At 41.3% G+C, this 27,928-nt stretch overlaps 1 protein-coding gene across 1 annotated transcript; it reads right to left on the minus strand.

Annotated features, from left to right (window-relative positions):
* Window positions 1–5,117: 5,117 nt before the first annotated feature.
* LOC117300354 (chromatin modification-related protein eaf-1-like) lies at window positions 5,118–27,871 on the minus strand. The gene is made up of 21 exons (XM_033784118.1): window positions 27,749–27,871; window positions 25,826–25,947; window positions 24,511–25,019; window positions 22,972–23,138; window positions 22,151–22,248; window positions 20,376–20,571; window positions 19,371–19,575; window positions 19,100–19,268; window positions 17,900–18,059; window positions 17,378–17,631; window positions 16,716–16,857; window positions 15,998–16,113; window positions 14,203–14,303; window positions 12,535–12,739; window positions 11,502–11,687; window positions 10,825–10,972; window positions 10,260–10,426; window positions 9,321–10,156; window positions 8,721–9,153; window positions 8,455–8,543; window positions 5,118–7,937 (listed from the first exon to the last, which is right to left on the minus strand). The coding sequence occupies exons 1-21, from the start codon at window positions 27,768–27,770 to the stop codon at window positions 7,889–7,891; spliced, it is 4,374 nt and encodes a 1,457-aa protein (XP_033640009.1). The 5' UTR covers window positions 27,771–27,871; the 3' UTR covers window positions 5,118–7,888.
* Window positions 27,872–27,928: the final 57 nt, after the last annotated feature.

The following is a 27,928-nucleotide window of genomic DNA, read 5'->3' on the forward strand; positions in this document are numbered from 1 at the left end:
CGATAAAAACTTTTTTTCCTCATTATTTTGAGAATAATCCCCACCATTAAACACCACTTGCCAGTGCAAGAAGTCTATAGACCTTTCTTTTGCCAACAAAGGCTGGACAATTATGGAAACGCATAAATGCAAAGCAAAAACAGATACCGGAATGTGGGTTCGAATCCCGGTCGTGACACTTGTGTCCTTGAGCAAGATACTTGACTATAATTGCTTCTCTTCACCCAGGGGTATAAACGGGTACCTACGAGGGTAGAGGTTGATATTGTGATTGGAAAAGCCTTCAGAGCGCCATGGCAGCTCAGGGCTGTGTACTCCCCAATGGGAGCTGAGAAAGATTAAAAGGGGATGTTTATTGGCCCAATGACCAGGGGACTAATGTAAAGCCCATTGATACGGTTTATTGTGAAATGCTCTATATAAGAACGTGTTATTTTTTATTATTATTATTATTATTATTATTATTATTATTATTATTATTATTATTATTATTATTATTATTATTATTATTATTATTATTATTATTATTATTATTATTATTATTATTATTATTATTATTATTATTATTATTATTATTATTATTATTATTATTATTATTATTATTATAACTGCGGTCTGTAACGATGTTACACAAATATTCAAAAGTAGTGTAGAAGTTGCTGCAAACAAAGCACTCAAAGCACTTATTTCATGCACATGTTCATCAAAAGTGTGCAGAAATGTTTAATACGGTCACAACGTCTACCAACACGATTGATATTTTGCTAACATTCAGCCGTCCATGCCAACAAGCTTGCTTATCAACAATAGAAAGGTCTATAGGAGGTGTTTGTGTAGTTCCACTCAGCCTCACTTTGATCACATGCATTTGTAAGACAAACAAAACAAGATGGCTGACCCATGTTGAAGCTAAAAGAAGCATTGTTCGGTCTTGAAATTCGGTCAATTAATTCAAACTGACAAACTGATTTTGACAAACTCAAAGGACACCAAGCAATCGTCATTTAAGCTAATTTCACAAGCTCTATTAAGCACAAACAATTGCTTAGCACAGACAAATCTTGCTTAGCAGAAACAGGTTACCAGCAAAACACTAGAGTAATGATACAACTTTTGACCGGTTCCCTGCTAATTTCTGCTTGGCAAAACAAAATTCTAGTCAGTTTTCTGTTTGAGCCCAGTTGAAAACTAAATTTTGAAGACAAAAAACTCTGTAATTGGCTGGTACTCGTTGAATTCTGCTCAGCAGAAAAATATTTGCTAAGCAAATTTTGTCTGCAAGGCAGCTGTACCGGTTGAACCTCAGGGCATAGATTAAGAGTTTCCATTCATCTACTATCATGGGGGGAAACGCCCCGTGCACATAACTTTTAAATTACTTTTCGAAACCCATGTGGACAAAAAATGTAGCTGGGACTAATTTGTTCCCAAGATTACGTTTACTTCTCAAAATGACCATAGACCGTTTACAGTTACATTTCGGAAACATGCTTTAAACCCTTGGGGGGGGGGGGGGGGGACACACCATGAACAAAGTCCTGCTGTGTATTGTTAAGAAGAGGGATTTACAAAGTAGTCCGATAAGTCAGGAGATTGCTTAAAAAACACTCAATCAAAGGAACCCATTCTGACCTTCTCAAGCTTTCTTAAGTTCGGTACGCTGTTCAGCGTCTTTTTAAATCCCTCCCCCTTAGTCCTTATAATTGGTTGTATCCACACAACAATTCAAAATGTGGAATTGTAAATGTCAACTCTGATTGTATATTTAGAGGGAAATATCTACAGCTGCCCCACGGAGTGGGAGAGAGAAGTAGAACATGAAAGCTGAAATCTCAGAGAAGTTTTGCGTCATATTTCCCATGTTGAATTAGACAGGATTTAAGGGGGGAATTTTCTTGACGGAAATTCATCCATCAAACTGCTACACACAGGGTCCAGTTTCCCCTGACAGCTGTTTTTTAAGAAAATAATTGCTTTAAGCAGATTTGTTGGTGGTTAGCAGTTAACTGACAACCAGTTAAAAGCATGTTCATTCTTGTCATATCGGATTTGGTTACCAGCTTTCAAAAAAAAATTATGTCAACTTCGGTTACCCATCAGAAAAAAACTCACTAAGCGTTTTCGTTTTTGCTGAACAGCAGAGAACCAGTTAAAAAGTGTCTTCACTTTATATGACAATGGATAGATTACTAACCCTGCTAGGCTGTACAGGACAGTTAACCATTACAATAGTTTCAGAAAATTGTACTCGGGTTGTCATTTAAGTCAATAAAAATCAAAGAGTAGTGAAAATGTTAATATTTTGGGTGAAAACTGGCTCGTTGGCTGCATTTTGTCTGAGACAGAATTAAACCCACTTTGAAGCTGAGAGAATAAGTCAAAAACCAAAAGATCTATGATACACTGTACATTTCCATTTCCATATTTATGGTTTATAAAACCCCCTCACTGGTACCATAGAAATTACAAAATCTCTTCTCGGAAGAAGTAGGGGCTCTGAAAAGAACTAGGTTAAAAGGTTTACCTGGCGTACTGTATGTACTTCATTCAAGGAAAATCTATAAATTTGTTCTGGAGTTTCATTGGGCACCAGGGACATTCAGGCACTATTGCATCCATTTTTGCCACAAAGTACCAGCCGTCGATTACACAAAGAGTTAGGACTCGTCTTATCTCGAGTTAGGACGAGTTACTCGGCATACCTTAGGATTAATCTTAAGGTCTGCATGCTACAGTGCAGGGTTGGGACTCGTCCCAAGTCATACGATTAATCCTAAGTTAGGAAGAATTTTGTGAAATCGACGGCTGGTGTTGGTCTCACTCACCTCGTTTATTTTTTAAACAAGTCATAGTTATTTTTAGAACCAGCTGTGTCTTCAGAACCCCCCCATTCTTTCGAGAAGAAAATTAAAGCGCCTTGTCACTCAAACTGAATGTTCTTACTTCTAAATCATACACCATGCAAAGCTTCAAATCTCACTTATCTACTTGAAAGTTGCCAGATATTGTTCACAATAAACATTGATTTGATACATAATTGATATACCTGAAATAACAAAGAAAGAGTTTATACAAAATATCGTCTAACTACTCATCGAAACATTTTGCCAGAGAATCGACCAGCCATTTTGAAAAGCTTTAAACTGCTTGGGGTTGTCAGGGAACAACTTTGTCCGGCGATGGTTGCTTAAATATAGAGTAGCAAATTATGATTGTTGAGTAACGACCAAAACATTATTTTTGCTCTGTTCTACAATAGACCTTCATCACGGTGTGGCCATCTTGATTTTACTCCATTCCAACTCATTGTGACCAAACTAAGGCTGGACAAAATAACAGTCTGGTGCCATGTTTGCGCAATGAATGTTAGCATTCATTACTGTTATAGGAAACGGGGAACATGGCCAAGATGGTGAGAGCGTGATAAAGGTCTATAGAAACTGTTCACTGAAGTTCCTACTAAATGCAGCTACAACCTTGGACTTGAAACCTCATAACCTACATAGTTCTGTTATATCCAAAGGGGTTGGACTATACTGTTGTTAATTGGATAGGTCATAACCTCTGACCCCTAACCAAGCGCATCTTCAAAACTCCTGCCAGCTCCATAGCTGGTACACATTTTTGTGTAAATTTGATAAAAGCAGGCCTTTCATTTTGCAAAGAGCACTTCCATGAAATAACAAGGCAAGCCATACAGGTAAATATTGATAAACAAAATGATGGTGCGGGCCTGTCACTTTCTTGTGTTAAGGGAAAGTATTTTTTTTAATCAAAGGAAACAAAAATGATTAAAAGGGAAATGAAATTCATACATGTGTACTGGAATGTTTCAGACATGGAATTTCATCTTTAAGAGGGTAGGCCATTTTCATTTTGGGAACTTCCATTAATTTGTTTTTTTTTAAATCAATGGGAAACCTTGAAAGGGGCCACCAAGGCCAAGACCAGGGCCCAATTTCATAGCGCTGCTAAGCACAAATATTTGCTAAGTATGAAATTTCTTCCCAGATAAAAACAGGATTACCAGCCAAATTTCCATTTGTTGCATAGTGCTTGTTACTGGTATTCAGCTTTGGTTTGCTTATCCTGAAAATCACATGGAAATTTGGTTGGTAAACCTGTTTTTATCAAGGAAGAAATTTCATGCTAAGCAAATTTTTGTGCTTAGCAGCTCTATGAAATATGGCACTGGGCTAACAACAGAGGCCATTGCCTCTGTAGTCTCTCTGTAATTCCATGCCTGCCAAATGTCACTCATTTCAACGCTCAGAAACATTTCTTGTGACTGATTCCCAATTGACCCTTCCCATGAAATATGCTAATTACATTCACCAATGCGTACAGACCCTGTTTATTGGGAAACGCCATAGAGTTGTGCACTAAGCAGGCGCACAATCGCGTCTACGTCATGCACCCATTACTCGTGTACAAAACAGGACGATAGTCCCTCATTTTTGCCAACCACAATGTTAGTACGCACGCGCTATGTGCAATTTACATATTTCATGAAAAAGGTACATTCTGACAGAAATTCACAATTGAGCAAAAACATGTGAAAGCCACATCCCCCAAGTAAAACACTCAAAGAATTAATAGCTCAATGCATTTCATAAGAGAATCTGGCATTTGTTGGGGCCAGTTTGTGAGAAGTGGGTGTGGCTTACAGTGGAATTACGCCACACTTTACAGACAGGATATGTGGGGGATCTCGTAAAAAATCTAATTGTTGTGAAGAGGATTTTATCTCTATTCTACCATGTACACACTGGTACCACAAACTGCCTCAAAGTACCATACCACATTTCTGCTTGGAAGAAATGAGTGGGATACCAGTCACAAAGGGTGCATGTTAACCGATTCTGGTGGGCATAACTTTTGTTGCTTTATGAAATTGGACCAAGTTGGGCAGGGAAGTGCAACGATATTATTATGTCTGTGTGTGGGGGGGGGGGGGGGGGGGGGGGGCGCATTCTTGTCGGGGTAAACCATCTGGTCTGAAGTCAATATTTATACACCCATGTTTGGTTTGCAATGAGGAGCAGATGGAAGGAGGCGTAAAGGGAGGGACAGTGTCTGAGGACTTGTTACATGACCCCCCCCCCCCCCCCCCCACTCAAACCCGATAAAATGGCAGAATTCCTTTTGCCTACTTCCTACTCCCAAAGACGAAGGCAAGGTTTTTTTTGTGGAGTTGGGAAATATCTATCAACTCCATTGAGTGAGTCCATTTTAAGGTTTTGGGATTAGTACTTTGATTTTATTTTATATTTATGGCATTTCATTCACAGCAACTGTACATCATGTTTCATAAAAATAAAATGTTTTTTTTTTTCTTCAAAAGACGGCCCAAATTTTTCAGGGGACACCCCTTCGAGAACTCATGCTAGAATTTCCCAGACACTTTCGCCCGATATTAAGCAAAAAGTCAAACATAAAATTGTACAATCCCCAGAAGCTCTTGCCAGAGTTTTCAATTTGTCATTGTATTAGGGTTCTCTGTCGACTTCCTGATTATCAATCGGTGTATGTAGACATTTGAGAAATAAACTAGTTTGAAAGAACCAGTGGTTCTGAGAAAGGTCCAGAGTTGTGATAAATCTAGGCATTTCAAACAGTATGATCCAAAAGTCTTCAGCTGTACAGGCCTTCAACTTCACTTTTGAAGGGGCACAGCAATTTGGTTTCTGGTAAGGGGCACTCTAAGAGAATTTGAATTTGTATTCCAGCTTTTCAAAAGGGCACCACAGCAAAAGCACAGGGCAATTGTTAATTAAAGGCCTGGGTGTACTTTTCATAATACAGAATTGAACCAGGCAATCATTTGCTTATATAAAACCCCATAGATTACCATTGCTCCCAAGCTGGCCTATTACCTCCAAACATGTTCTATAGTTTTGCAGGAACTTGATAGACTGATAAGTGTATGGCAACACCAACCATGGGACAGGCACAGCTTTTTTACATATAACAGGTCTAGAACTTCATCTTAAATGGAGCAAGGTCAGTTTCATTTTACAGAGGGCCACTTCCTTTCGAAAATCATAAAGGTCTGTGGGGAACTTTTGAAGGGGCAGCAAATCTGAGTGATTCTTGTAGGATACGTTTTTGTCCAAGGTTGTAGCTAGTGATAGTAGTGTAAACATGCACAAACTGAATGGCTCATTTCCAGCTTGTAAAAACTGGGTCAAATCGGCTGGTAACTGCTGTGAGAGCACTATTGTGTTTGTTAAAAAGCACATTCCTAATGGTCCTTAAAGATGACATTTGAGTTGTAAGTTTGTCAGAGTCAGGGTTTGCTAGACTTCATCCGTAAAGTCAAAGGTCGTGAGGTGTGTCCATCGATAGTAGATGTCCTGTTTATCTTGAGGTCCACATGGCTGCTGGTGTTGGATTTTGGTTGATTTCATTGGAAGCTTTTCAGTTTCATTGATCACTGGTGAACAATGTGGCGGTGGCTTGGTGGCTTGCAAGGAATTTGGCTTGTGTATTGGCATTGGCTTGTACATTGGCTTGTACACTGCCTGGTGGTGGCTTGCAGGCTTGCACTGAACTTGGTGTATACCTTGAAACTGGCTTGTACATTGGTTTGATATTAACAATGGCTTGTACTCAACCTGGCTAACATGGTGTTGTGAAATCCAACTGGCTTGCCTTTAAATTCACACTTGCCTACTTGAAGCTCCGCCATGCTTGCTTGGTATCAAACGTGGTTGCCTTGACATTCTTGCCTGCTTGCTTCCTTGTTGTTTCAACTTGCTTGCTTGGAGTCCAACTTGCTTGCCTTGACAATCTTGCAGGCTTGCTTGAACTTTCCAAATGGCTTGCTTCAAATTCCTCCCAGCTTGTACAACCTGGCTTTCTTGGAATCCACCATTCTGGATTAATATACAAGAAGCCTTCAAATTTCTAACCACTTGCCGACTTCCTTAAAAATCTCGCCCGTGTTCTTGAAAGTATTGTTGGTCGACTTGAATTTTTTGTTTGTTGTGCACTCTATTTCCTTACGGCCTTGCTTTGAACTCTTGATTTGTTAGAAAACAGCTTTAACTTTTTTTTAAATGTTCAAAGCAGTTCAAATAGTTTATGGTTGCCCATCATTGTTCAGAAGTTCATTTCTGTTCCACTTATTAAAAACATCTCACAACAGTTCTTCAGTTATTTAAAAATCAGCCCTCGCCGCATCAATGAACTGAACATTTGCAGATTAACAGTCTAAGAGTCCAACGCTCCTTACAGTTTCCATCACAATTTCCATTTAGCGTTCAAACAAACGTAGCTCTCAAAACGATGACAGCACATTCTAAAGTACGCTCAATCCACAAGTCGACATGCAAAAAAGAGGTTCTTGATGAAGTACTCTGGAGTTTCACGTTTTGCTGTAAAATCTTTGCAGTAGCATACTCTCTCTGTCTGCGAAACCATCCTAACCTTTCCACCTCATCCACCTTAGCAACCAGAGAATAACCTCCCATTGCCATGACAACATATCAACACATTAAGCACCCAGTTCCCATGTGCATTGGGAACACTTATTTATTTTATGTTTACAGTAGGAGTGCTGACGATACGTCAACCTTTGTTCACAACAAACACACATAAAACACTACAAATGAGCAGAGATAATGCAGAGAAATTTACTTCATAAATATCAATCAAGAAACGACAAAATTTGCCTGCCTATTAACAAACAAAAATCATACCACTGAGCCAGATGGTGCTCTTGACGGTATTGCACTGCTCATGTTCTACTCTGCTTGCCAGTGACGTGAATGGTGCGCTAGTTGATATTGCCCTCCCATCAGGTAGATTGCAGTGTGTCACTCAATTGATGCAGTCTTTTTGGAGGAGTGGCTTTGCAGTGAGGGAAGGGAGTAGTCTGGTGGACTCAGTCTGGGATCAGACTCACGCTGATGGTGGCCAGATCAATCATGTGCCTATCAACATCAGCAATGATATTGTTTGTTTACAGAACATAAACCTGGGTTCATTTATATCAAATGCTTAAAGGTGTCTGAAGATGGGTTTGTGTTAGGTTCTTTTCAATATAGGGCCAAATTCATAAACAGATAATGAGGCTCAAGGTTTGCGATAGCACCATGTGTAAATCTCTTTTGAGTAGTGTTGGTTCAAGAAAAAAATCAGTGGTTGACAACTCAACATTTTGAATGATGGCAATTCCACCATGTGATAACCCCTGGAGTTATGAACTTTAGGGATTCTTTGGGGAACAATGTCCGCAGCACTAGATAAGTAGACCAAAAATAATGACGTCTGATTTTTCTTCACCCACACTATGCTGAGCAGAAAGACCAGAGCCTGAGTCCAGTGCTCTTATCAGCTCGAAGCAGACCATGTGCACATACCATGTGCACATACATCCGATCCAATTAGAACGTTTCTAATATTCCCACTTTTGAATCGCTCCCTAAGGGTTAAACCCACTCCTCTTACCTGTGAAACTTCGTCTGGAAAGTCATGGCATCTTCTGGACGGCAGAATTTGGCATAAGCTCTCCTCTCACTGGCAACAATCTCCATAGTCTGAATGCAATGAAGCCAAAAACAAAGAAACAGAAACACATTTGATGTTTATTACAATAGAAAAACGAGAAAAAGACACCAAAAACAAGGGCTCAGAAATCTGAATTGTCTATCCGGCAAACAAAAAAGAACCAAGTATGCAGTTTGATTTTTGATTGGCTGGGGTTAACGCCTAACCTTGACTGGTCCACAGGATTGCATCATCTTCATCAGGTTCTTCTTATTGGTCGACGCCGACAGTCCGTCGATCAGGATCCCCAGCGGACCCCTGACCACCTGAGGGCTCTCCGCAGACATCTGCTTGACGACCCGCTGCGGCTGCGGCGGGAGCACCCTCACCTGCTGTTTGGCACCACCTTGAGGACGCTGCGCCAAGCGCTGCTGCTGCTTCTGCTGCAGCAGCCGCTGCTGCGGTATCAAGTTCTGTACAACTGTCCTTTTGTTTCCAGGCTGGCCAGGCTGGTTGCTACCAGCGCCCTGGAAGGTGGTCGTTTTCTGGGCTTGTTGAGGGGACTGCTGTTGGACGACACGACGTTGTGCCTGTTGGGGTGCTGCTTGTTGAGTTGGGGCAGGTCCTTTCTGTGGTAATCCTATCCTGTCTTTAACAGATCTAATTCAGAAAAATACAATCCTCCATTACTTGTTTGGTTAGTTTGATATTTGATATTAAAAAAAACTATACAAAAAATACAACATTTGTTATCCCTTTGGCCTTCAAAAAAAACCTGTTGATGCTTTTTCTGAGACCTGCCAAGACACAATACACAAAATGCTTACCTCTTCTGTGGCATGGGTCCTCCTTGAGGTGTGCCTGGTCCCTGAGGTCTAGGTGCCATACCTTGTGGTGTGGGACCTCTGAATTGAAGCCCTCCCTGACCAAGAGGTCTTGGGCCTTGGGGTCGAGGTCCATTCCCCTGTGGCTGCCCCATTCTTGGTCCTGGAAACCTCTGCCGAGGCTGCCCTCTGCCTCTGCCTCGCCCCATGTTATTTGGAGGACCTTGAGGTCGCTGTCCTCTAGCTTGACTGGGGTTTTGACCTCCGATCTGCCCTGGTTGGTGACCTCGAATCTGACCTGGATGTTGACTTCTAATTTGACCTGGATGCTGACCTCTGATCTGACCTGGATGTTGACCTCTGATCTGACCTGGATGCTGGTTTCTGATCTGCCCTGGTTGCTGACCTCTAATCTGACCTGGCTGTTGACCTCTAATCTGACCTGGATGTTGCCCTCTGATCTGACCTGGATGCTGACCTCTGACCTGGCTCGGCTGTTGACCTCTGACCTGGCCCGGCTGTTGACCTCTGATTTGACCTGGATGCTGACCTCTGATCTGTCCTGGATGCCGACCTCTGATCTGACCTGGCTGTTGACCTCTGATCTGACCTGGCTGTTGACCTCTGATCTGACCAGGCTGTTGACCTCTGATCTGACCCGGATGCTGGCCTCTGATCTGACCTGGCTGTTGACCTCTGACTTGACCTGGATGCTGACTTCTGACCTGCCCAGTTGGTGCCCTATTGGCCAAGCCAACAACACCTATTGATTGCTGAGGTTGCACTCTGCCGCCAGCTCCTACTGTAGGAATAGGCTGAGGGTCCATGTCCACCAAAACCTTTAAACAAGCAAAAATTAACACAAGGGGGAGGTTAATGGAAATGAGAAGCAGTTTTAAGAGAAATCTAAAAGATACAAAAAAGAGCAGAGCCCTAACACACCTTGACGTTCTGCTGCTGTTGCCAGGTCTGTTGCTGAAACAGTTGAGTGGGAGGTTCCTGCTTCAGGAGGGGTGAGGCGTCATGTCTGATTGGTTGGGTCATGGGTCTGGGCTGCTCGGGACCACCAGCCCACTGCTGAGATTGTGCACTGTTATTCCTGTTTGAGGCTGTGAATATGAAAAGAAACATGACGATAAAAGTTCATATTGCTACAAATTGGTCACACTTTTCCAGATTTTCTACTTTTCCCTGACTCCTAGTCAATCCCAAAAATAAAATGAGAAAATAGAAGCTGTTGTAATTTGCTAATCAACCAAAAAGACGTACAGTTTAAATGCAAATAATATTTAAGTGGTTTGACGATTAAACCCTACTAAATTCTTTAAGACAACAAAACACTCATGAACAGGTATACTAGTGTAACTTAACTGAGTCAGTCGAGTGGAAAGAATAACAACGGAAAGAGAGAGGCAGAAAGCACACAGAAAAAGCAAAGATAAACAATGAAGGAGACAAACAAAAGGGAGCTGAAAATACGATAATTATAATAGTTGGGTTGTCAAACCTGAAGAAGTGGCTCGGTTGCCAGCCTGGTTTGGTGGTTGCTGCGTCGTTGTCGGTTGCCTCGGACCTGGCGTTCCAGCAGCACACTGCGAGGAATTGGGCCGTTGCTGTTGCTTCTGCGGCGTTGATTTCTGTTCACGGTTTGTCTTCTGGTAAAAATACACAAATTTATGAGAATTTTACATTTATGAATCCTGATCTTCTTATGTAGGACCCCGAAGGACAAGGATTAGGTTTTCAGTCCCTACCTGACTGCGTGGGTTTTCAAGGGAATAATTCTAAGGGGTTTTCCTCCCACATCCAAAACTAAAACCTTCGTTCCTAGTATTCTCTCCATTGGGTTCTAGGCAAGAACAGTGATTGTGTTCAATTTTCTGGGAGTTCACTTTTCTTTCTCGAAATGTAAGAAATTGAAAATTTATCAATGAAATAGACCCTTCCGATGAAATATGTAAACTTCACATAGCGCGTACGCACTAACATTTTGGTTGGCAAAATGAGGGTACATCGCACTGTTTTATACACGGCTAATAGCTGTGCGCGTCTGCTTAGTGCACAACTCTATGGTGTTTGCCAACCAATAGGGTTTGTACACATGTGTGAATGTAATTAGCATATTTCATGGGAAGGGTCCATTGAACCAAGCATCAAGCTCCGAGTCTTTGCTCCTACTCCTACCTTAGTATCTGAAGACTCTGAAGATGACTTGCCCCTCTTAGTGGAGAGGCGTTTCTTGAGTTCGGCCTGCTTAGAAGCAGCTAGCTGCTGTCTCCTTGCCTCCTTCCTCTTGAGTATCATCTCTCGCAGTTTCTTCTGCTCCTCCAGCTGGATGCGTAGTTTCCGCGTCTCCGCGTCTTCGTCAATCTGGGAGGAAAAGGAGATAAGTAGGATTTGTAACATTGCATGGTGGATGTGTAACTGAGAGAGGTTTGCTGTAACACTACGGGAACATCTTTTTTTTATAGTAGTGTTGGTTCTAAAAAGTCTGAAACTTGGATCCAGATCTTAGGAGGTACATTAAAGGCAGTGGATACTATTGGTAATAACTCAAAATAATTATTGGCATAAAACCTTTCTTGGTGACGAGTAATGGGGAGAGGTGGATGGTATAAAACATTGTGAGAAACGGCTCACTCTGAAGTGCTATAGTTTTCAAGAAAGAACTAATTTTCCACGAATTTGATTTCGAGACCTCAGATTTAGAACTTGAGGTCTCGAAATCAACAATGTAAATGCACACAACTTCGTGTGACAAGGTTGTTTTTTCTTTCATTATTATCTCGCAACTTCAATGACCGATTGAGATCAAGTTTTCACAGGTTTGTTATTTTATGCATATGTTGAGATACACCAACTGTGAAGGCTAGTCTTTGACAGTTACCAATAGTGTCCACTGCCTTTAAAATGATGGCACTCCACCGTTTGGCAATCCCTGGAGTAATAGATTCCAATGAGCTTTTGGGAAGTAGATCAGAAAACCTGCTGCTCAGCAGAAAGAGGTTACCAGCCAAATTACAGTGTAATGTACATTGGTTGTAAACTGGTTTCCCAACAAAAAATTGTAGCCGAGCTTATTTGCTGAGCAAATTTCCAACAAAAAGCTTTATGAAATTGAGCCAGGTTAAAAGTTTGTAGCCGAGCAGATTTGCTGAGCAAATTTCCAACAAAAGCTTTATGAAATTGAGCCGGGTTAAAATTGTTTAGACTTTACCTCTCCTTTGACTTGCTTAGTATTTGGAGCCTTTTTGGAGGCCTCTTCGATCAGCCGCTTCGGAGACGGGAGTATATTGCCCTTGTTGGCCTGATTCGGGGTCGGCGAGGGTTGGACGCTAGAGCCTTGAGGGCGGTGCTGCTGAGATGTGAACTGCCCTGGTTGCTGGTTACTAGGAGTGGGGTACCGCTGATCTGAACCTTGTCTGTTGGACAAGATGAGACAAAAAGTCAACATTTATTTTTACTTTAACGGTGAGGGGAAACCACAGTTGTAGTAGCAATAATTAAGGGAATCAATGTGTGGTGAAGAGGTTTTCAACTAGTGGTTTAATCCTAACGAGGCCTGGTTCTTGATAATTTTACCGAGACAAAGTCGAGGTAAATTATCAAGAACCAGGCCTCGGCGGGTTTAAACCACTAGTTGAAAACCTCTTCAACACACTTTGATTCCCATTCATAAATACCTTTTCGGTCAAAAAACATCAACACTTATGGTCAAAAAATGAAATAAATGCAAAAATTATAATTTTTCAATGATTTCTTTCAACACAACACCCCTCCAGCTATGAAATGGTAAAGCCCAGTCAAGCCCCTCGGGTAAACAACTCCTTATATGGGAATGCTGCGTGTGATGTGGCACAACTGTCTTGGCCAATGCTCTCGACCAATAGGAATGAAGAAACTGTCTTATAAGCACAGGTGCAAACTCGCGTGTCACGCCCATGTTTTAACACTTTTTACTTGTCATAAACAAAGGTTTATACACACCCACGTGACGCGCTCTCCACCAATAGGAATAGCAAAAATGTCTGAGGTATTTATAAATGGTTCTTTTATAGCCCCTATCCTAGTGGCTAGATCAAGGGGCTTTACAATCTAATTATCACTGTTCATCAGGCATATTCTTAGACCATTCCTCAGACTTGTTTAACTCCCTGAGGAGCGAACAACTCCCAGCTGCTTAAACTAGGGTTAAGGGGTTAATCCAACACAAAACTCTCTCAGCCCTGGCAGGGGTCCCATTTAAACACCTGTGTTAAAAGAGAAGCAATTAATGGTCAAGTGCCTTGCTCAAGGATACATGAGACCGGGATTCAAACCAACACTATGATGGTTCAACCATCAGAACTTAAGTCCGAAGCAACATGCAGTAGACTACTCAGCCATGACATACCCCATCTGAAATTTCCTTTCTAGCTCTTGCTGAAGGGGATACAGGGGTCAAAAGCAAATTTTGAGAGCTACTCCCTCCTGTTATTTGATATCAACTATCCATACATTTGTTGTTGATGCAGAGGTCTCCTGACGATGACTAGAGCAAGCTAGTCGAACGTTGAGACCAATTCAGAACTGACTCCGCGGCAGTACAGTTAATTATGATCCTATAAGCTAAAGTAGTAGTCCAGTCTATTTTCTATACCATCCGCCCTGGCAATAGTGAAAAAGCAGGACAGTTCTGAGAAGTCTCCCGAACCTCCGATTATCTACTCCGCAGCAGTAGAATAAAGCAAGACAGTTCTCTAAGAACAACTCTACCTGGCAAGTAGATACACACATGGTGTTACCGCAAACCAAATATACATTGATACCTCACCGAGCAATGCCTCAAATCCTATATAGATGCAGAGGTTGTTAAGATTTATATAAGTAATATGTCACAACGTACCTGGCTGACTGAGGTCCTTGCCCATGGTAAGGCTGGCCTTGTTGATGGGGTCCTGGTCCACCCTGGTGTTGGGGCTCACTGTGGGGGCGCATTTGGTTTGGCTAAAAACAAGACAATTGAAAATTCAAAAAGGATTGTAAGACGACGGATTCTTGGCAGTTGGCAAAGGTTGCTGCTTAATAGGATTCGAACTGGACTTTTGTCAGGAGGTACCTTTGAAGGCAGTGGACACTATTGGTAATTGTCAAAGACTAGCCTTCACAGTTTGTGTATCTCAACATATGCATAAAATAACAAAATTTGAGCTCACTCGGTCATCAAAGTTGCGAGGTAATAATGAAAGAAGAAAACACCCTTGTCACACAAAGTTGTGTGCGTTTAGATGGTTAATTTCGAGACCTCAAGTTCTAAATCTGAGGTCTCGAAATCAAATTCGTGGAGAATTACTTCTTTCTCAAATACTATGGCACTTCCAAGGGAGCCGTTTCTCACAATGTTTTATACCATCAACCTCTCCCCATTACTCGTCACCAAGAAAGGCTTTATGCTATGATTATTCCAAGTAATTACCAATAGTGTCCACTGCCTTTAAATCGCTGCGATACCCCTAACACAGAATTCAAACTGCTCTAGCCATCTGGCTAAACTCGGTGGTCTAATGATAATAATACTAATAATAGCGAAGTCTTATATAGTGCACGTATCTACCAAACAAGGTACTCAAGGCGCTGAGTATGTATACAAAGACGCTGAGAATACACAAACTTTACAAACTCTAGTGGTAAGATTTGTGCTCCAGCACTGCAATGATATTGGGTTTGAATCCCATCCGAGTGATTTGCCTGTGGATTTGTTTTCACAAAACTCGGGAAATTACTGAGTATACAGTGCTAAATACACATTGGTGTGAGGGTAAAAACAAATTACACAGGTACACTTAGTTAGGTAGTGGCTTAAAGCTATTGGACACTTTTTGAACAGAAAAAAATAATTAAAAGTTCACAGATTTACAAATAACTTACAGGGTTTACAGAAGGTAATGGTGAAAGACTTCTCTTGAAATATTATTCCATGAAATGCTTAACTTTTTGAGAAAACATTAAAACAATATCAATTTTCGATATCGAGAATTACGGATTTATTTTAAACACGTCATGACACGGCGAAACGTGCAGAAACAAGGGTGGGTTTTTTCGTTATTTTCTCCCGACTCCGATGACCGATTGAGCCTAAATTTTCACAGGTTTGTTATTTTATATATAAGTTTTGATACATGAAGTGTGGGCCTTTGGACAATACTGTTTACCGAAAGTGTCCAATGGCTTTAATACACATCGGTGTAAGGGTAAAAACAAATTACACAGGTACACTTAGTTAGCCAGTGGCTTAAGACTTCTGTTCTAGAATGCCAAAGGTGAAGGGTTCGAGTCCACTCCAACGTTCCTGAAGATTTGTACAAAAGTACAGCACTTCATCATGTTTTGGTGCAGAGCAGAAACTATGACACATGGTTTCTATTTCCCTGATATAGCAGGCAAAATGCTACACAGAATGTCTCTGTTGCTACACAAAAACCATCATTTGCTACCCAATATTCAGTGTGCACAAAACATGTTCAGTCTTAATATTTTGCTAGATGCAAAATCTGCTGATTGAATCCACTTCCTTAAAGACCGACCCCAAGCGGATATCATTAGAAGGCTCTAATTCTACTGAGATCAAATAAAACAACACCATTTTCCCCCCAAAAAAAATCTTGTCCTCTATTTTCAGGTTAAACTCTTACAAGACTTACTTGCATCCCCCTCGGTGCCTGGAACTGTTGGTGTGGCGGAATACGCTCTTGTGGCGTCTGGGCTCTGTTAAACTGCTGCGAGTGTTGATGGGGCTGGTGGCCATCAAACTCTCGCCCTATTGGTCGAGGCAAAACAGAAATAACTTGATTATTTGACAAGACAAAATACTTTAGGTTATAAGCTTGGCATGTCTTGGCCAAGCTGTCTAGTTCATTGGAGCCAAGCTCTGGTGTTCTCAGCTGCAGAGGATGGGTTCAAATCCCACTCTGACACTTGCACCCTTAAGTCACTCAACCATAACCGCTTTGTAAAAAGTTGAGAAGGTAGTGCATTCTGCTCTACCAGCCAGACTCCTAGTGGATGATACCCATTCCTAACTTCCTATGGACTGTTTCAGCCCCACCAGTACCCCTGGTGACAGTTGATTTGGGTCAACTGCAAATCAGTTAAGTGTAGCCCTCAACTTTAAGTAGTTCAGCATTTTTACGGCTGTGTTGAACTGATTTGCAACACAAAGCTATAAGAAAGTTTTCAATTGGTTTTTACCAATACGTGTATGGGTAAAAGCCCAATTAATATTCTTTATCCCCGATGTAAATTTAACATCTCTTATAAGAAGGTTGTAGTGACAGGATAATATAAGAATGTAACATCTAAACTCTAAGCATTTTTTTTTGTCACAATGTGGGTGTGTGATTCTGAAGTGTTGGGACTTACTTGGCGGACCCTGTTGGTGGCTCCATGTGACCGACACCGGGCTACGGCGACCAGGCTGGGTCCAGGATGCTGACGTTGGGTGCTGGCTTGATGGCGGCATCCATTGTCCGGATTGTTGATCTCCGTGGTGGTGGTTTGGGTCCTGGAATGTGGCAAACAATGACGGATTGTTCAATTGAAAGTGTTCAGCAAAGTGTCATTAGCTTTATGGCAGTAAGTGCCATGATGAAATCTTTATCAAAGCTTGACATCCTGTTTTCCTCCCATATAAACCAGCATAGTCACAATGCAAGGTTGGTTACGACAGGCCTGGTTTTTCATTTTATTTAAGGGAGCAAGGTCATTTTTGCTTAATGTAGGTTAAATTTGCATCCTATGTTTAAGTAGCCGGTAAATTAAATTTGCAATTGGGATAAAAAAATTTATTTGGTTTTATCCTTACATCGACATGTTTAAGCACTGTATATTCAATACTAATTGAAGAGTTCTGTGAAAAAAATCCACAGGCACTATGTTTGCCAAAAGTTTCCTTATTATTGCAAAGGGCAACACCACGGGAAAAACTTCAAGTCTATGGGAAACGTTTGATCGGGTACCAAGGCCAAGACTAGGGCAACAAAGGCGCAGGCCTCAAGACGCCTAACAATTTCATTCAAGCTTACCCTGTAACTGGCTGGATGTTGTTGCTCCATCAGTGGGCGTGGTCCCTGTGAATGAGAGGTGGGTTGCGTCTGCATGGGTTGTGGAGGTTGCCCCTGTACTGCACCATGCTGAGAGTAGGGCTGAGTAGAGTACTGGTTAGGGTAAGGGTTTGAGGGTTGTTGATAGTGGGTGGAGACTGTGGAAGGGGGCTGGTACTGGGAGTGGGTAGGAGCCGAGGAGTGGACTGCTGGTGGATGAGCTGCTTGAGGGGCGACTGCAGGACAGGAAAGATAGTTTTGAAAACTATAAAACATCCGATCTTTCCAGCCTTTTTGCAATGTTCAACTTTTCAGTTATTGTTATATGACCCTTTAATTCTGAATCTAGAGTTAAAATTCATTAACAATGTTTAAATACTCTTCCTAAATTGATAATGAATCAAATTTGCTCAAACTTCACATCCGGTTATGATTGGTAAACTTGGTAGATACAAAAAGTTTATACAGCTCCAAAGAAAACCCCAATATGGCTTGACTATTTACCTTGTTGAGATGGGACTTGCACCTGACCCTTGAAGTGGGGGTTAATGTGGATCTTCTTACTGACTGACGTCTGTGGCTGAGAAGTAGGCGCGGCACCAGGCTGACTGGGCTGCTGTGCTGGAGGTGCCTGCGTATGGGGCGAGGATGACCTTTGACCTCCCTGCACCGGTACAAATTAGTAAATATTATTATTTCTGCATTGATTGACAAATTTTCTTAGGCTGTGTCCCAATCAAGCGACCTCGACTATGGCTATGGCAGCAGTGAGGAACAGGGCTCAATTTCATCAATCTGCTAAACAGAAAGTTGTTTGGCAAACTTCTTGGCTAAGCAAGAAATGCCCGGCCGGAACCAGTTGCAGAAATGTTAGTAGTTCTGGCTGGTGACCTATTTTTGCTAAGCAAGTTTTTGTGAGCTTACAGGCTTTATGAAATTGGGCCCAGGCATTTTCACTGATGTAACCATAGCCTCACTGATCTAGCCATAGCTAAGGCAGAAGCTTTCAAGTCACGTCAAAGAGTAATATATAAGAACTAGAGGGCGCACTGCGGCCATTTGCTAAGTTGTGACAAAAACAGCATCTCACAGCGTGTGTTTGTGTGGCCATTTTTTAAGTTGACATAACAGTATAACGTTTTATAAACACAAATTCCACTGTGTACTTCATATTCAACGCCATACAGAATGGCGCGCGTGTCTCCTTGCTGTCCCGTCTGGATTGTGCAAGCAGCATCACCAGTACGCCCTCTAGTTCTTATATATAACTCTATGAGTCACGTACAGTTTTGGCACCAGACTGACTGAGAGTGTACGAAGGGTACAAGACTAATAGGGGGAATGAAGAGCAAATTTAGGCTGTGGAATAAATATGTTTAGGCTTTTATGAAACTTGGGTGAAAAAGTTATTGCAATACAACAGCCATCTGACTTGTTTGGTTGAGCAGTAAATGGCCACAAATGCCATCGACAGGGACCAATTTCATAGAGCTGCTTTTTATCGTAAAAAAGTAGCTAAACACAGCAAAATCACGCTTACCAGAATAAGGTTACCAGCCAAATTACCATGCCACATGTACTATTTGTGGCAGGTATCTTGCTCATTTCTGAAGCAATGTCTTCTGCTAAAGCAACTCTATGAAATTGGCCCCTGGTTATAACACTTGCAGTCGTCACCAACCCCCACCCCCCTCCAACACCTACCTGGTTTGATCCGAATGGTTCCTGTCCAGATCCCTGGGCCCCTTGGTGGGGCGAACCCTTCCCTGGTTGATAGGGTTCAAAATCAAACCTCCCTCCACGTAAATGTCCGGCCGGCGGCCCACGAACCACCTCCTGATTCTGGAAAGCAGGTCTCGGGGGCATGTCGGCCCTGTAGTTTGGCATGTTCTCGTTGAAAGGATGCGAGACATCGCCGGGGAATCGATGCCGCATGTCCTCGGGAAAACGGTGCCGCATGTCCCCTGGGAAACGCGGTCCCATGTGACCAGGGAAACGAGGTCCCATGTTGCCCTGATGCATTCCCATCATGGGTGGTGGGCCTTGGTGACGGTTGCCATGGTTGCCGCGGTTGCCTCGGAAACCCCGTCCGCCACGCCCTCTATTCCTTTTGCCCCATTGTTGCTCTTCTTTTTGGCGGGCGTAGTCGTCCAGCGTTTGCTGAACTCCGGCGGTAATCTCTGAAACACAGAATAATTGTCAAACAAGTTATTGACTACAGAGCGCTAAAATCAACAAATCATGAATTGAAACATCACAAAGAGAGTCCTTTTGTCTTGTTCCCTTTATACAGAATGATAAGTATCTTGCTATTGTTTCTTAAAAGGGGCCAGATCTTTTTCCCTTCCAGTCTTCAATCAGTCTTTACTTTTTTTCTTTTTTTTTCACAAGGAAATGGATGGCCACTCCAAGGTGAGGGCTAAACTTACGCTAGACTGATTTGGGCTTACGACCTCAAACCATTTCTGCTCAACATCCTGCTCATTTTTGCCTAGCAATATTTTCAGCTGAAGCAGCTCTATAAAAGTGGGCCCAGAGCTTGGGTCTATTGAACTAGACCGCTCAGCCATGCACGCCACTTCGTGCCAACTTCAGGCCAGAAATAACCATCATGTGGGGATACTCTGCATGCTCCTTTAAAGGGTTTCAGTACCTTTTGTAGATCAAGATTTGTTTTCCATGACATGAATGAAGATGTTTGTAATAATTTATAATTTACCTGACGAAGTTTCAAAGAAAAATCTGTGAAATTGTGTTACTTATTTCTCAAAAACATCAGCACCTCAGCAAGTAGTATTTTAAGGGAAGCTTTCTACCATCATTTATGCAAATCTGTGGACGTTTGTATTTTGTGTCGTACACAAAAATTGGGAAGCTTTCTACCATCATTTATGCAAATCTGTGGACGTTTGTATTTTGTGTCGCACACAAAAATTGCCCAAACCCTTTAAAGCATCTTCAATCAGATTTTTGTGCTCACCTAGTGTCTCAGGGATGTCTTTCCTCTTTGACGCGCCACCGACTTTGACGGCTACCGGCCGCCGCTCCGATTTGAACCTTGCTCTTGTGTTATCATCGTCCTCATCTTCGTCCGAGTCACTAGATGGTATGTCCTCCTTCGTGTCTGAGCCTTCCTCATCTTCTTTTTCTTCTGAATGAATCGGTTGAGATGAAACCTGGGTAGATAATAATAATAATGAATACTTGTAGTAAAGCGCTGGGCCCAATTTCATAGAGCTGCTTAAGCAAAAAATTTGCTTAAGCGCGAAAATAGCTCACTTATTTTACACATGTTACTAGCCAAAATTTCATTCCATATACATTGCTTGTGGCTGGTATTTAGCTGTTGTTTACTTGGCCTTGGCCGGAAACTGATTTTACTAAGCAAGGATTTTTTTGCTTAAGCAAAATTTTGTGCTTTAGCAGCTCTATGAAATTGGGCCCAGGTATCCATCAAGCATGGCACTCATGGCGCAGGAGAAAAAACAAATTCAACAGAGAAGGAACAAATGAGTTTTTAATGAAGATTTGGAGATTGACAGGGATTCTTGTTGGCTTAAGTGTTGGGGAAGAATGTTCCAGAGTTTAGGTGCAGCATGGGAGAAAGAGCAGGAATGATGCGTTTTGGGTATGGACAAATGTAGAGAGTCTGTGGACTGACGACTTCTAGTTGATGGTATAGAAAATATTACATTGTTAGAGAGATGATTTAATAATAATCTCCTTAGAAGTCTTGTCAAAATTAATAATAATAATAATAATAATAATAATAATAATAATAATAATTGTGGCTTCTTATAAAGCGCACATGTCCGTCATCCAGTGACGCTCCTGGCGCTGTAACATACAGTATTTCCTGCCAGATTGTGGGACTACGTTTGAATTATGAGACCTAATTCTGATAGCACCAAGTAATGCTTTACAAGATGCTGTGGCGCAATTTGCTGCCGATCAGACCAGGAACACAGGGGCGAACCCCTTCTCTTTTCGATAAGTGCACTGGGTTCTTTTACATGCGTTACATAACACATGCGACCAACGGCTTAACGTCCCATCCGAAGGACGAAGCAATGGTTAAGTGTCTTGCTTAAGGACACAAGTGTCACGACTGGGGATTCAAACCCACACTCTGCTGATCAGAAACACCAGACAGGTAGAGCTGGACAGCCGGGTTGCGTAATGGTATCTTGCCTCGCCTTCCACCTCAAAAACCCTGGTTCAAATCCCACTGGGGGGGGGGGCACTATATGGATTAGATTTTCAGTCCCTGCCTAAACGGGTATCCCCAGAATAATTATCTAGGGTTTTTCGCCCACATCTAAAACTGAAATTCCTTCCTAGTCTTCACATCATTGGGTTCTTGCCGAGTACAGTGATTAAGTTCACTTTTCTGAGAGTCCTTGGCTTCATAACCAGAATCAATAAATGAAATAAAATGAAACAATATGGAAGGAAGGGTTTGCGGTAAACGCCATGTAATGACTATCTCTCATGAGTTGGGGTGGTTCTGAAAAGAACCGTTGGTTTTAACTCGACGTTTCGTTCAGTATGCTCTGATCGTCTTGTGGAGAAAGCTGGACAAAAGTTAAACAAGTAGGATTTGAAACTTTGCATGGTGGAAATACTATATGGAAAGGTTTGCGGTAACACCATGCTATGACTATCTCTAATGAGTTGGGGTGGCTCTGAAAAGAACTATTTCATAGAGATATTCACAATGATAATTCTTAGTTTATCTGTTGTCTTTGGACTCACCTGTTCTTTAGGTTTGGACACTTCTACAACTGAGGCCGGTTTTTCTCTCACCGGTACATTGGGTGTTGAGGAAGCAAGTTTAGCTGTTCTACCACTCACTGTAAGACAGAAAATATATTTACTTTTACAGATCTGGCGACTACCTCTAGCTGCTTAAGCATAGAAATGAGCCGGGGAAGAAAAGCTGAAGTTAGTGTTGGGATCCCCAGTGCGCCCTCAGCATGGAACTGGTAGAAAGTTTACTTTTGGGGATGTCACGTGACATTCACTCTCTTTTTCTTTAGCTTGGCTTGAAAGAGCAACTTATTTTATTTGGTCTGTGTTTCTCTCTATTTTTGCAGAGCCATGCTCCAAAAGCTATTCATTTGGAAGGGATAAGCTAATAGAGCCACTTGTGAGTATTGTTTTGTGTTTAAACCCTCAGTTTATCCGAATTACTGTGATTACTAGGACCCTGTTTTGATCGGATTATTTGTAGACCATATGTGTATTGCCAGGCAGCATCGCGTGTGCGGCGTGTAGCTAGCCCTGTTTGCTGACTTTTTTGTGACCTTCCCGTTGACCATGCTTAGACACTGCATTGTGTAACTGGGTATTGTAGATATTATTGTGACTTTTTGCATTGTATTGCATATTTTATGCTATGGGTTAAAGGAATTAAACATATACAGGAGAAGTTTATTTGATTAGCCGTCCTTAACATTGCATTATGTTTTATTACCATTGATTGTATTTTGGCGAATGCTCGTCCTTCATTAACTAGAGGACCGGCTCTCCTTCTTGGTCTCTACATTAGCTTTGCTTTCTCCAAAACTACTTACTGGTATTGTCTTCTGGGACTTCGTCAATTAGACTGTCATCAAAGTCCTCAATGTCTAAGATGTCATCCATGCCTGGCTCTAACTCAATAGCATCCTCCAGTAATGCGGCATCTTCATCCTCAACGGCAATCTCCTCCTCATCCTCAGCAGCTACATCCTCGTTGTATCTGCATCAATTTGAGACGGGTCAATAATATTTAAAGAGTTTGGGTGCTTTTTGTAGGTCACAAAACACTAACGGCCACAGATTTACATCAAACTTAGACAGTTTGTAGATAACTTCCCTTAAAGTATTACTTGCTGGGTTAGTTTTTGAGAAATGAGTAAAAATATTTCACAAAAGTAATTTTCGTCTCAGTGAGATGACAATTAGTTTAGCCTGTTTAACTGATTTACGCAACTCTCCGAAAAAACATTGCTTCGTGATTTTCACTTTTTTTTTCTAAAAAATTTGATGACTTAAAAACACTCTTGTTGAATCGAGTAGTTGACTTGGACTCGAGTCAGACTCGAGTCACCAATTTTGTTGACTTGCGACTTGACTTGACTTGGACAAAAATGACTTGTGACTTGACTTGACTTGAGCAAAAATTACTTGTGACTGGACTTGACTTGCGTAAAAATGACTTGAGAGTTGAGAAATGACTTGAATATTGAATACATTTGATTTTATGACAATAAATAAATAATTATCAGTCGTAATTGTTGTTTAAAATAGTCAAGTCTTCGGCGACAATGCCGCTGCTACATGTATCTCGATGTTTACCACATGCACGCGCCTATATGGACGTATGTAACACGCGCATGCATACAGTATCTGTGTACATGCACTAGTTTGCGCAAAGAAAAAGTGTATTCTTCCATACAATCCGTTTAGGACAGCTATGTAGGCGTGTATCAATAGGCTTATGCAATAGTAGCTATACAGACAGCTGGAAAAGAGGCTGTACAAGCTTGCGTATTGAATTAAGAATTTGCACAATATTTACATAAATTAATTAATTTGACTTGTGACTTGACTTGACTTGAGCAAAAATGACTTGTGACTTGACTTGACTTGAGCAAAGATGACTTGTGACTTGACTTGACTTGAGCAAAGATGACTTGCGACTTGACTTGACTTGAGAAAAAATGACTTGGTCACAACACTGCTTAAAAAGCAGAAACTTCTAAAGGTAAATTATATACATATATACATATATTCATTCAAAGTGAGTAGGGATTCGTGTCATGGCCAAAAACTTTACCTACAAAAGGTATCAAAACCCTTTGAAGGAAAGTGTTGAGAATTGGTCCTTAACACTTTACGACTGTATAAAGCAAAACGTTAGAGGCACTACTAATAATAATAAATGTTCAGTAAATATTAGTGAAAGATTTGAGATATCAGATACAGAGAGAAGGAAATTATTTGGTCTTGTAAAAATATTTCTGCTCCAGAAAAACTTCTGAATTACTTGCAGTGTAGTTGCGATATGCTTGAAATTCAAGGTCTAATGATGACAATAGTTCAAAGGTTATTTGCTCAATACTACTCACCCTTCGTCAAAATTGTCTCCGCCCTCTTCCTCAAAGTTGTCTCGGCCCTCTTCCTCAAAGTTGTCTCCACCCTCTTCCTGGTATTGTTCTTCCCCCTCCTCCTCCTCATAGTCTCCGCCCACAGCAGCTTCCCCGTCCTCGCCGCCCCATTCCTCTGACTCTGTATTGTCCAACACCGCTGAGATTTCGCTGGTCCCAACCCCGGTTTGCTCACCCGTGTGATCCTCAGCTCCCTGGTATTCATCAATCTCGTCAACCAACTGTTCATCGTAGCCACCTGCATCACCACCGACAAATTCAGTCTGCTCGTTGGTCTGGTCATCGACCCCATACTCATATGACTCATCATTAGTTTCTACATTAGCGGCTTCTACAGGCGCAGAATCCTCTGTCTGTTCCCCTGGCCCTTTTCCTTCAGCTGTACCGTCATATGTTGAGAAATCTTCATTGTCACTGTCTCCAAGGAGAGCATCTTCGTCTAACTCATCATCGGATAATGTGGTTTTTGTCTGCAGAAAAACAAATATTTAGACATTATTTTAAGTTTAAACTGGCCAATTGAAGTGCATACAGAACAAGCTGTCAGGAAGTTTTTGTGTGTTTCGGCGGTTGTCAATATTCATTCAGACCTGGACATTTCCTTTACAAGTTAGGAAAACATGGAAATGAAAGATTCCCATGATTGTTCAAATACACACAAAACTTACATGTCTATATGCTGCTTGCATTCTGTCGATTTGCACGAGGGCCCGATCACGCTGCACCATTGGACTATCTATCATTTATGCAACCTTCGGGCGATCTCGGGTGAGGAACTATTTGCAACAAGACTTGTGCAATAAAATGTTTGTGAACCAACTGCGAATTTGTTTGCATGAATGGTATATTGGAAAGGGTGATAACGGTCGATTATCGGGAAGCCTTTTTGAGATATGGCAGACACGATGTTACATCACTATAAGGTTTGGGTAAATTTGTGGGTATACACCCAAACCAATCAGCACACTCCTATCAAGTCCGTCATGCCCCAAAAAGGCTTTATTGGACTATTGAGGATATCCACCAAGCGTCCAATACATTTATTTCTTCGGTCAGACTTAACCCTTTCAATACCACATTGTTTATTGCAAGCTCAATTGTGTCGTTTTTTTTTTAAACATTTCCCAAAAACTACAGCACCTCAGTAGGTAATATTTTAAGGGAAGCTTTCTACTATCAGAACTTTTAAACTGTGTAAGTTTTATGTAAATCTGTAGACATCGTGTTTTGTGTGAGAAAAAAGTACATAGACCCTTTAACATTAAAAAGTTCTAACCTTTTTGACTGGAATGTGGTCTTCTTGTAACAGTTCATCGTCGCTATCCCATGATGCCTCTGTAGGACGTTTTCTTTTGAAGGAGAGATCGCTTTCATCTAAGCTGTCAAAGTCCAGATCATCTGCGAAAACATAAAACAAAATTTAATTCCAATGCTTTTAAAAAAACTCACACTCCTTGTTACGTACACTGCAAGCGTCTGGAAGGTGCAGGAAAGTTTGAGCAGATAGATGGCACAATTGTTCGGAATGAACCAATCTGGATATTTGGGTGAAATACGTGGCTTGTGGCTAGTGCATGAAGCACTCTCCCTCTGGATCATGGATGGATGTATCCACTCTGGAAAATTACCAATACCATGGGCTCCCTCTGCTTCTTCACCCTACGCCCAAGCCAAATGACTCAGTTGAGTGATTGTCAACTCAGAGCTTCATAAACTAGGTAAGAGGTTACACCGCAATGTACTTGCACATTATTCAGGGCTCGAATTTGGGGAAAAAATCCACAAGACGGCAGGGCTTGTTGCTCAGAATTTTTACTGGACCGGAATATTTTTTACAAGACCAAAATTTTATTAGGAAAAAAAAAAGTTAACACGATAGAACAGCAGGCCTTTTTCATCCCTTAGGAGGCTTTTTTTTTTTGCTGTGAAACCCAATCAATAAAGTTCCAGTTACCTACTTCACGTCATTCTCGCCGCCTCGAAAAAATTATTCCGATATTACGGGCAAATCACCAACAAAACACTGCAACGTGCAGCATTCATAAAAAGATCGTCATAAAAAGATTGACCAAAAATTTGACAGCAGTAGTCAGAAGCTCATCACTGTTGGTAGCCATATTTAGCAAGACGTTTGGCAACAAGACCTTACTTTTAATCCATGCAACACAGGGATGTGTGGTATTGCAACCAGACCTTCTTCATGCAAATTCAACACTCCTTTGTAAGGTATCAGACTTTACACATGGTCAGTGGTAAACAAACATCGCTGTACTAAGGTGTGCCGCCGCGCCGGGTACGAACACATCACTCCCTCGTCCCAACTCGCTCACTCCCCGGGTGCATAAACATAAATGGTTTGAGACTAGATGTACAAGGTGTGGGCATGAGTAAACTGAATGGAAAACTTGTATGCAGCCTGATGCACGTGAAAAAAGGACGGATTGACGTTCCTCAGGCGTGCTCAGAACACTGATTTGACGACAAGTAAAACAAAAACTTTTATTTTAAATGAGATTGAAATACATTTTTTAATGAAAGACAATATATTTCATATAATTATTTGTTATAGTAACTATATTGTATGCATAAAAAAAACCACAAGACCGCCGGACTTGTTCGGCATAAAGTTTACTGGACCGAAGCTAAAATCACTGGCCTCGGGCCTGCGGTCCAGCGTGAAATTCGAGCCCTGGACATTGACACTTTCATTTTTTTAAGCACTCTCCACAATTTTGTTTAGCATTAACCTTTCCCCAAGGGAGAATATCGCAGCTGCTGATTTTTTCTTTGTTAGTAACTAAGCCGCCACTCTGGAATTTGAAGTTTAAAAGGGAAACTTAAGTATAATATAGTTTTAAACTCCATGGCCATGAAATACATTTCAAAAAAGGTAAATAATCATCTTGCATATTGTATCACCCCTGTGGTATAATAGAATCGTCCAAGTGCGTCGAAAGACAACATGGCGGATATTACCGTTCGTTACTAAATTCGGGTAAAAAAACACCTTTTTTACAATTAAAATACAATTTTCTTGACTATACGTCAACAAAGAAAGATGAGGCGTGTATTTCCGACACCTGATGATCTGTGATTTTGTGGGAACTTCACTTTCTGTGGTCAACGAGTGTCAACGTTTCTCTTCTAAAATTAAAATATACTATCATCACAAACACTACCCTCACACAAAAATACATACCATCATCTAGAAGATCATCCATTGGAGACGAAATACCTCACAGTTATTGTAGTATATCAATAGTATTTGTATAAAATATTTTTTACAAAATATATGAAATTATGTTTGTCGTTTGTGCTTGCGTCTAAACGCAATACATGTACATACCGAACTCATACATACAACGCTACTTAGGCCGTG

This window comes from Asterias rubens, chromosome 15 (assembly GCF_902459465.1).
Source record: "Asterias rubens chromosome 15, eAstRub1.3, whole genome shotgun sequence".
NCBI lineage: Eukaryota > Metazoa > Echinodermata > Asteroidea > Forcipulatida > Asteriidae > Asterias > Asterias rubens.

Coding starts and splice junctions, on each gene's coding strand:
- LOC117300354 (XM_033784118.1), bottom strand. CDS start 27,770: ATGGATGATCTTCTAGATGATG. Junction 20,572..22,150: donor TGTCCAAACCTAAAGAACAG/GTGAGTCCAAAG, acceptor TTATCTACCCAG/GTTTCATCTCAACCGATTCA. Junction 12,740..14,202: donor CAAGGACCTCAGTCAGCCAG/GTACGTTGTGAC, acceptor CTTGTCCAACAG/ACAAGGTTCAGATCAGCGGT.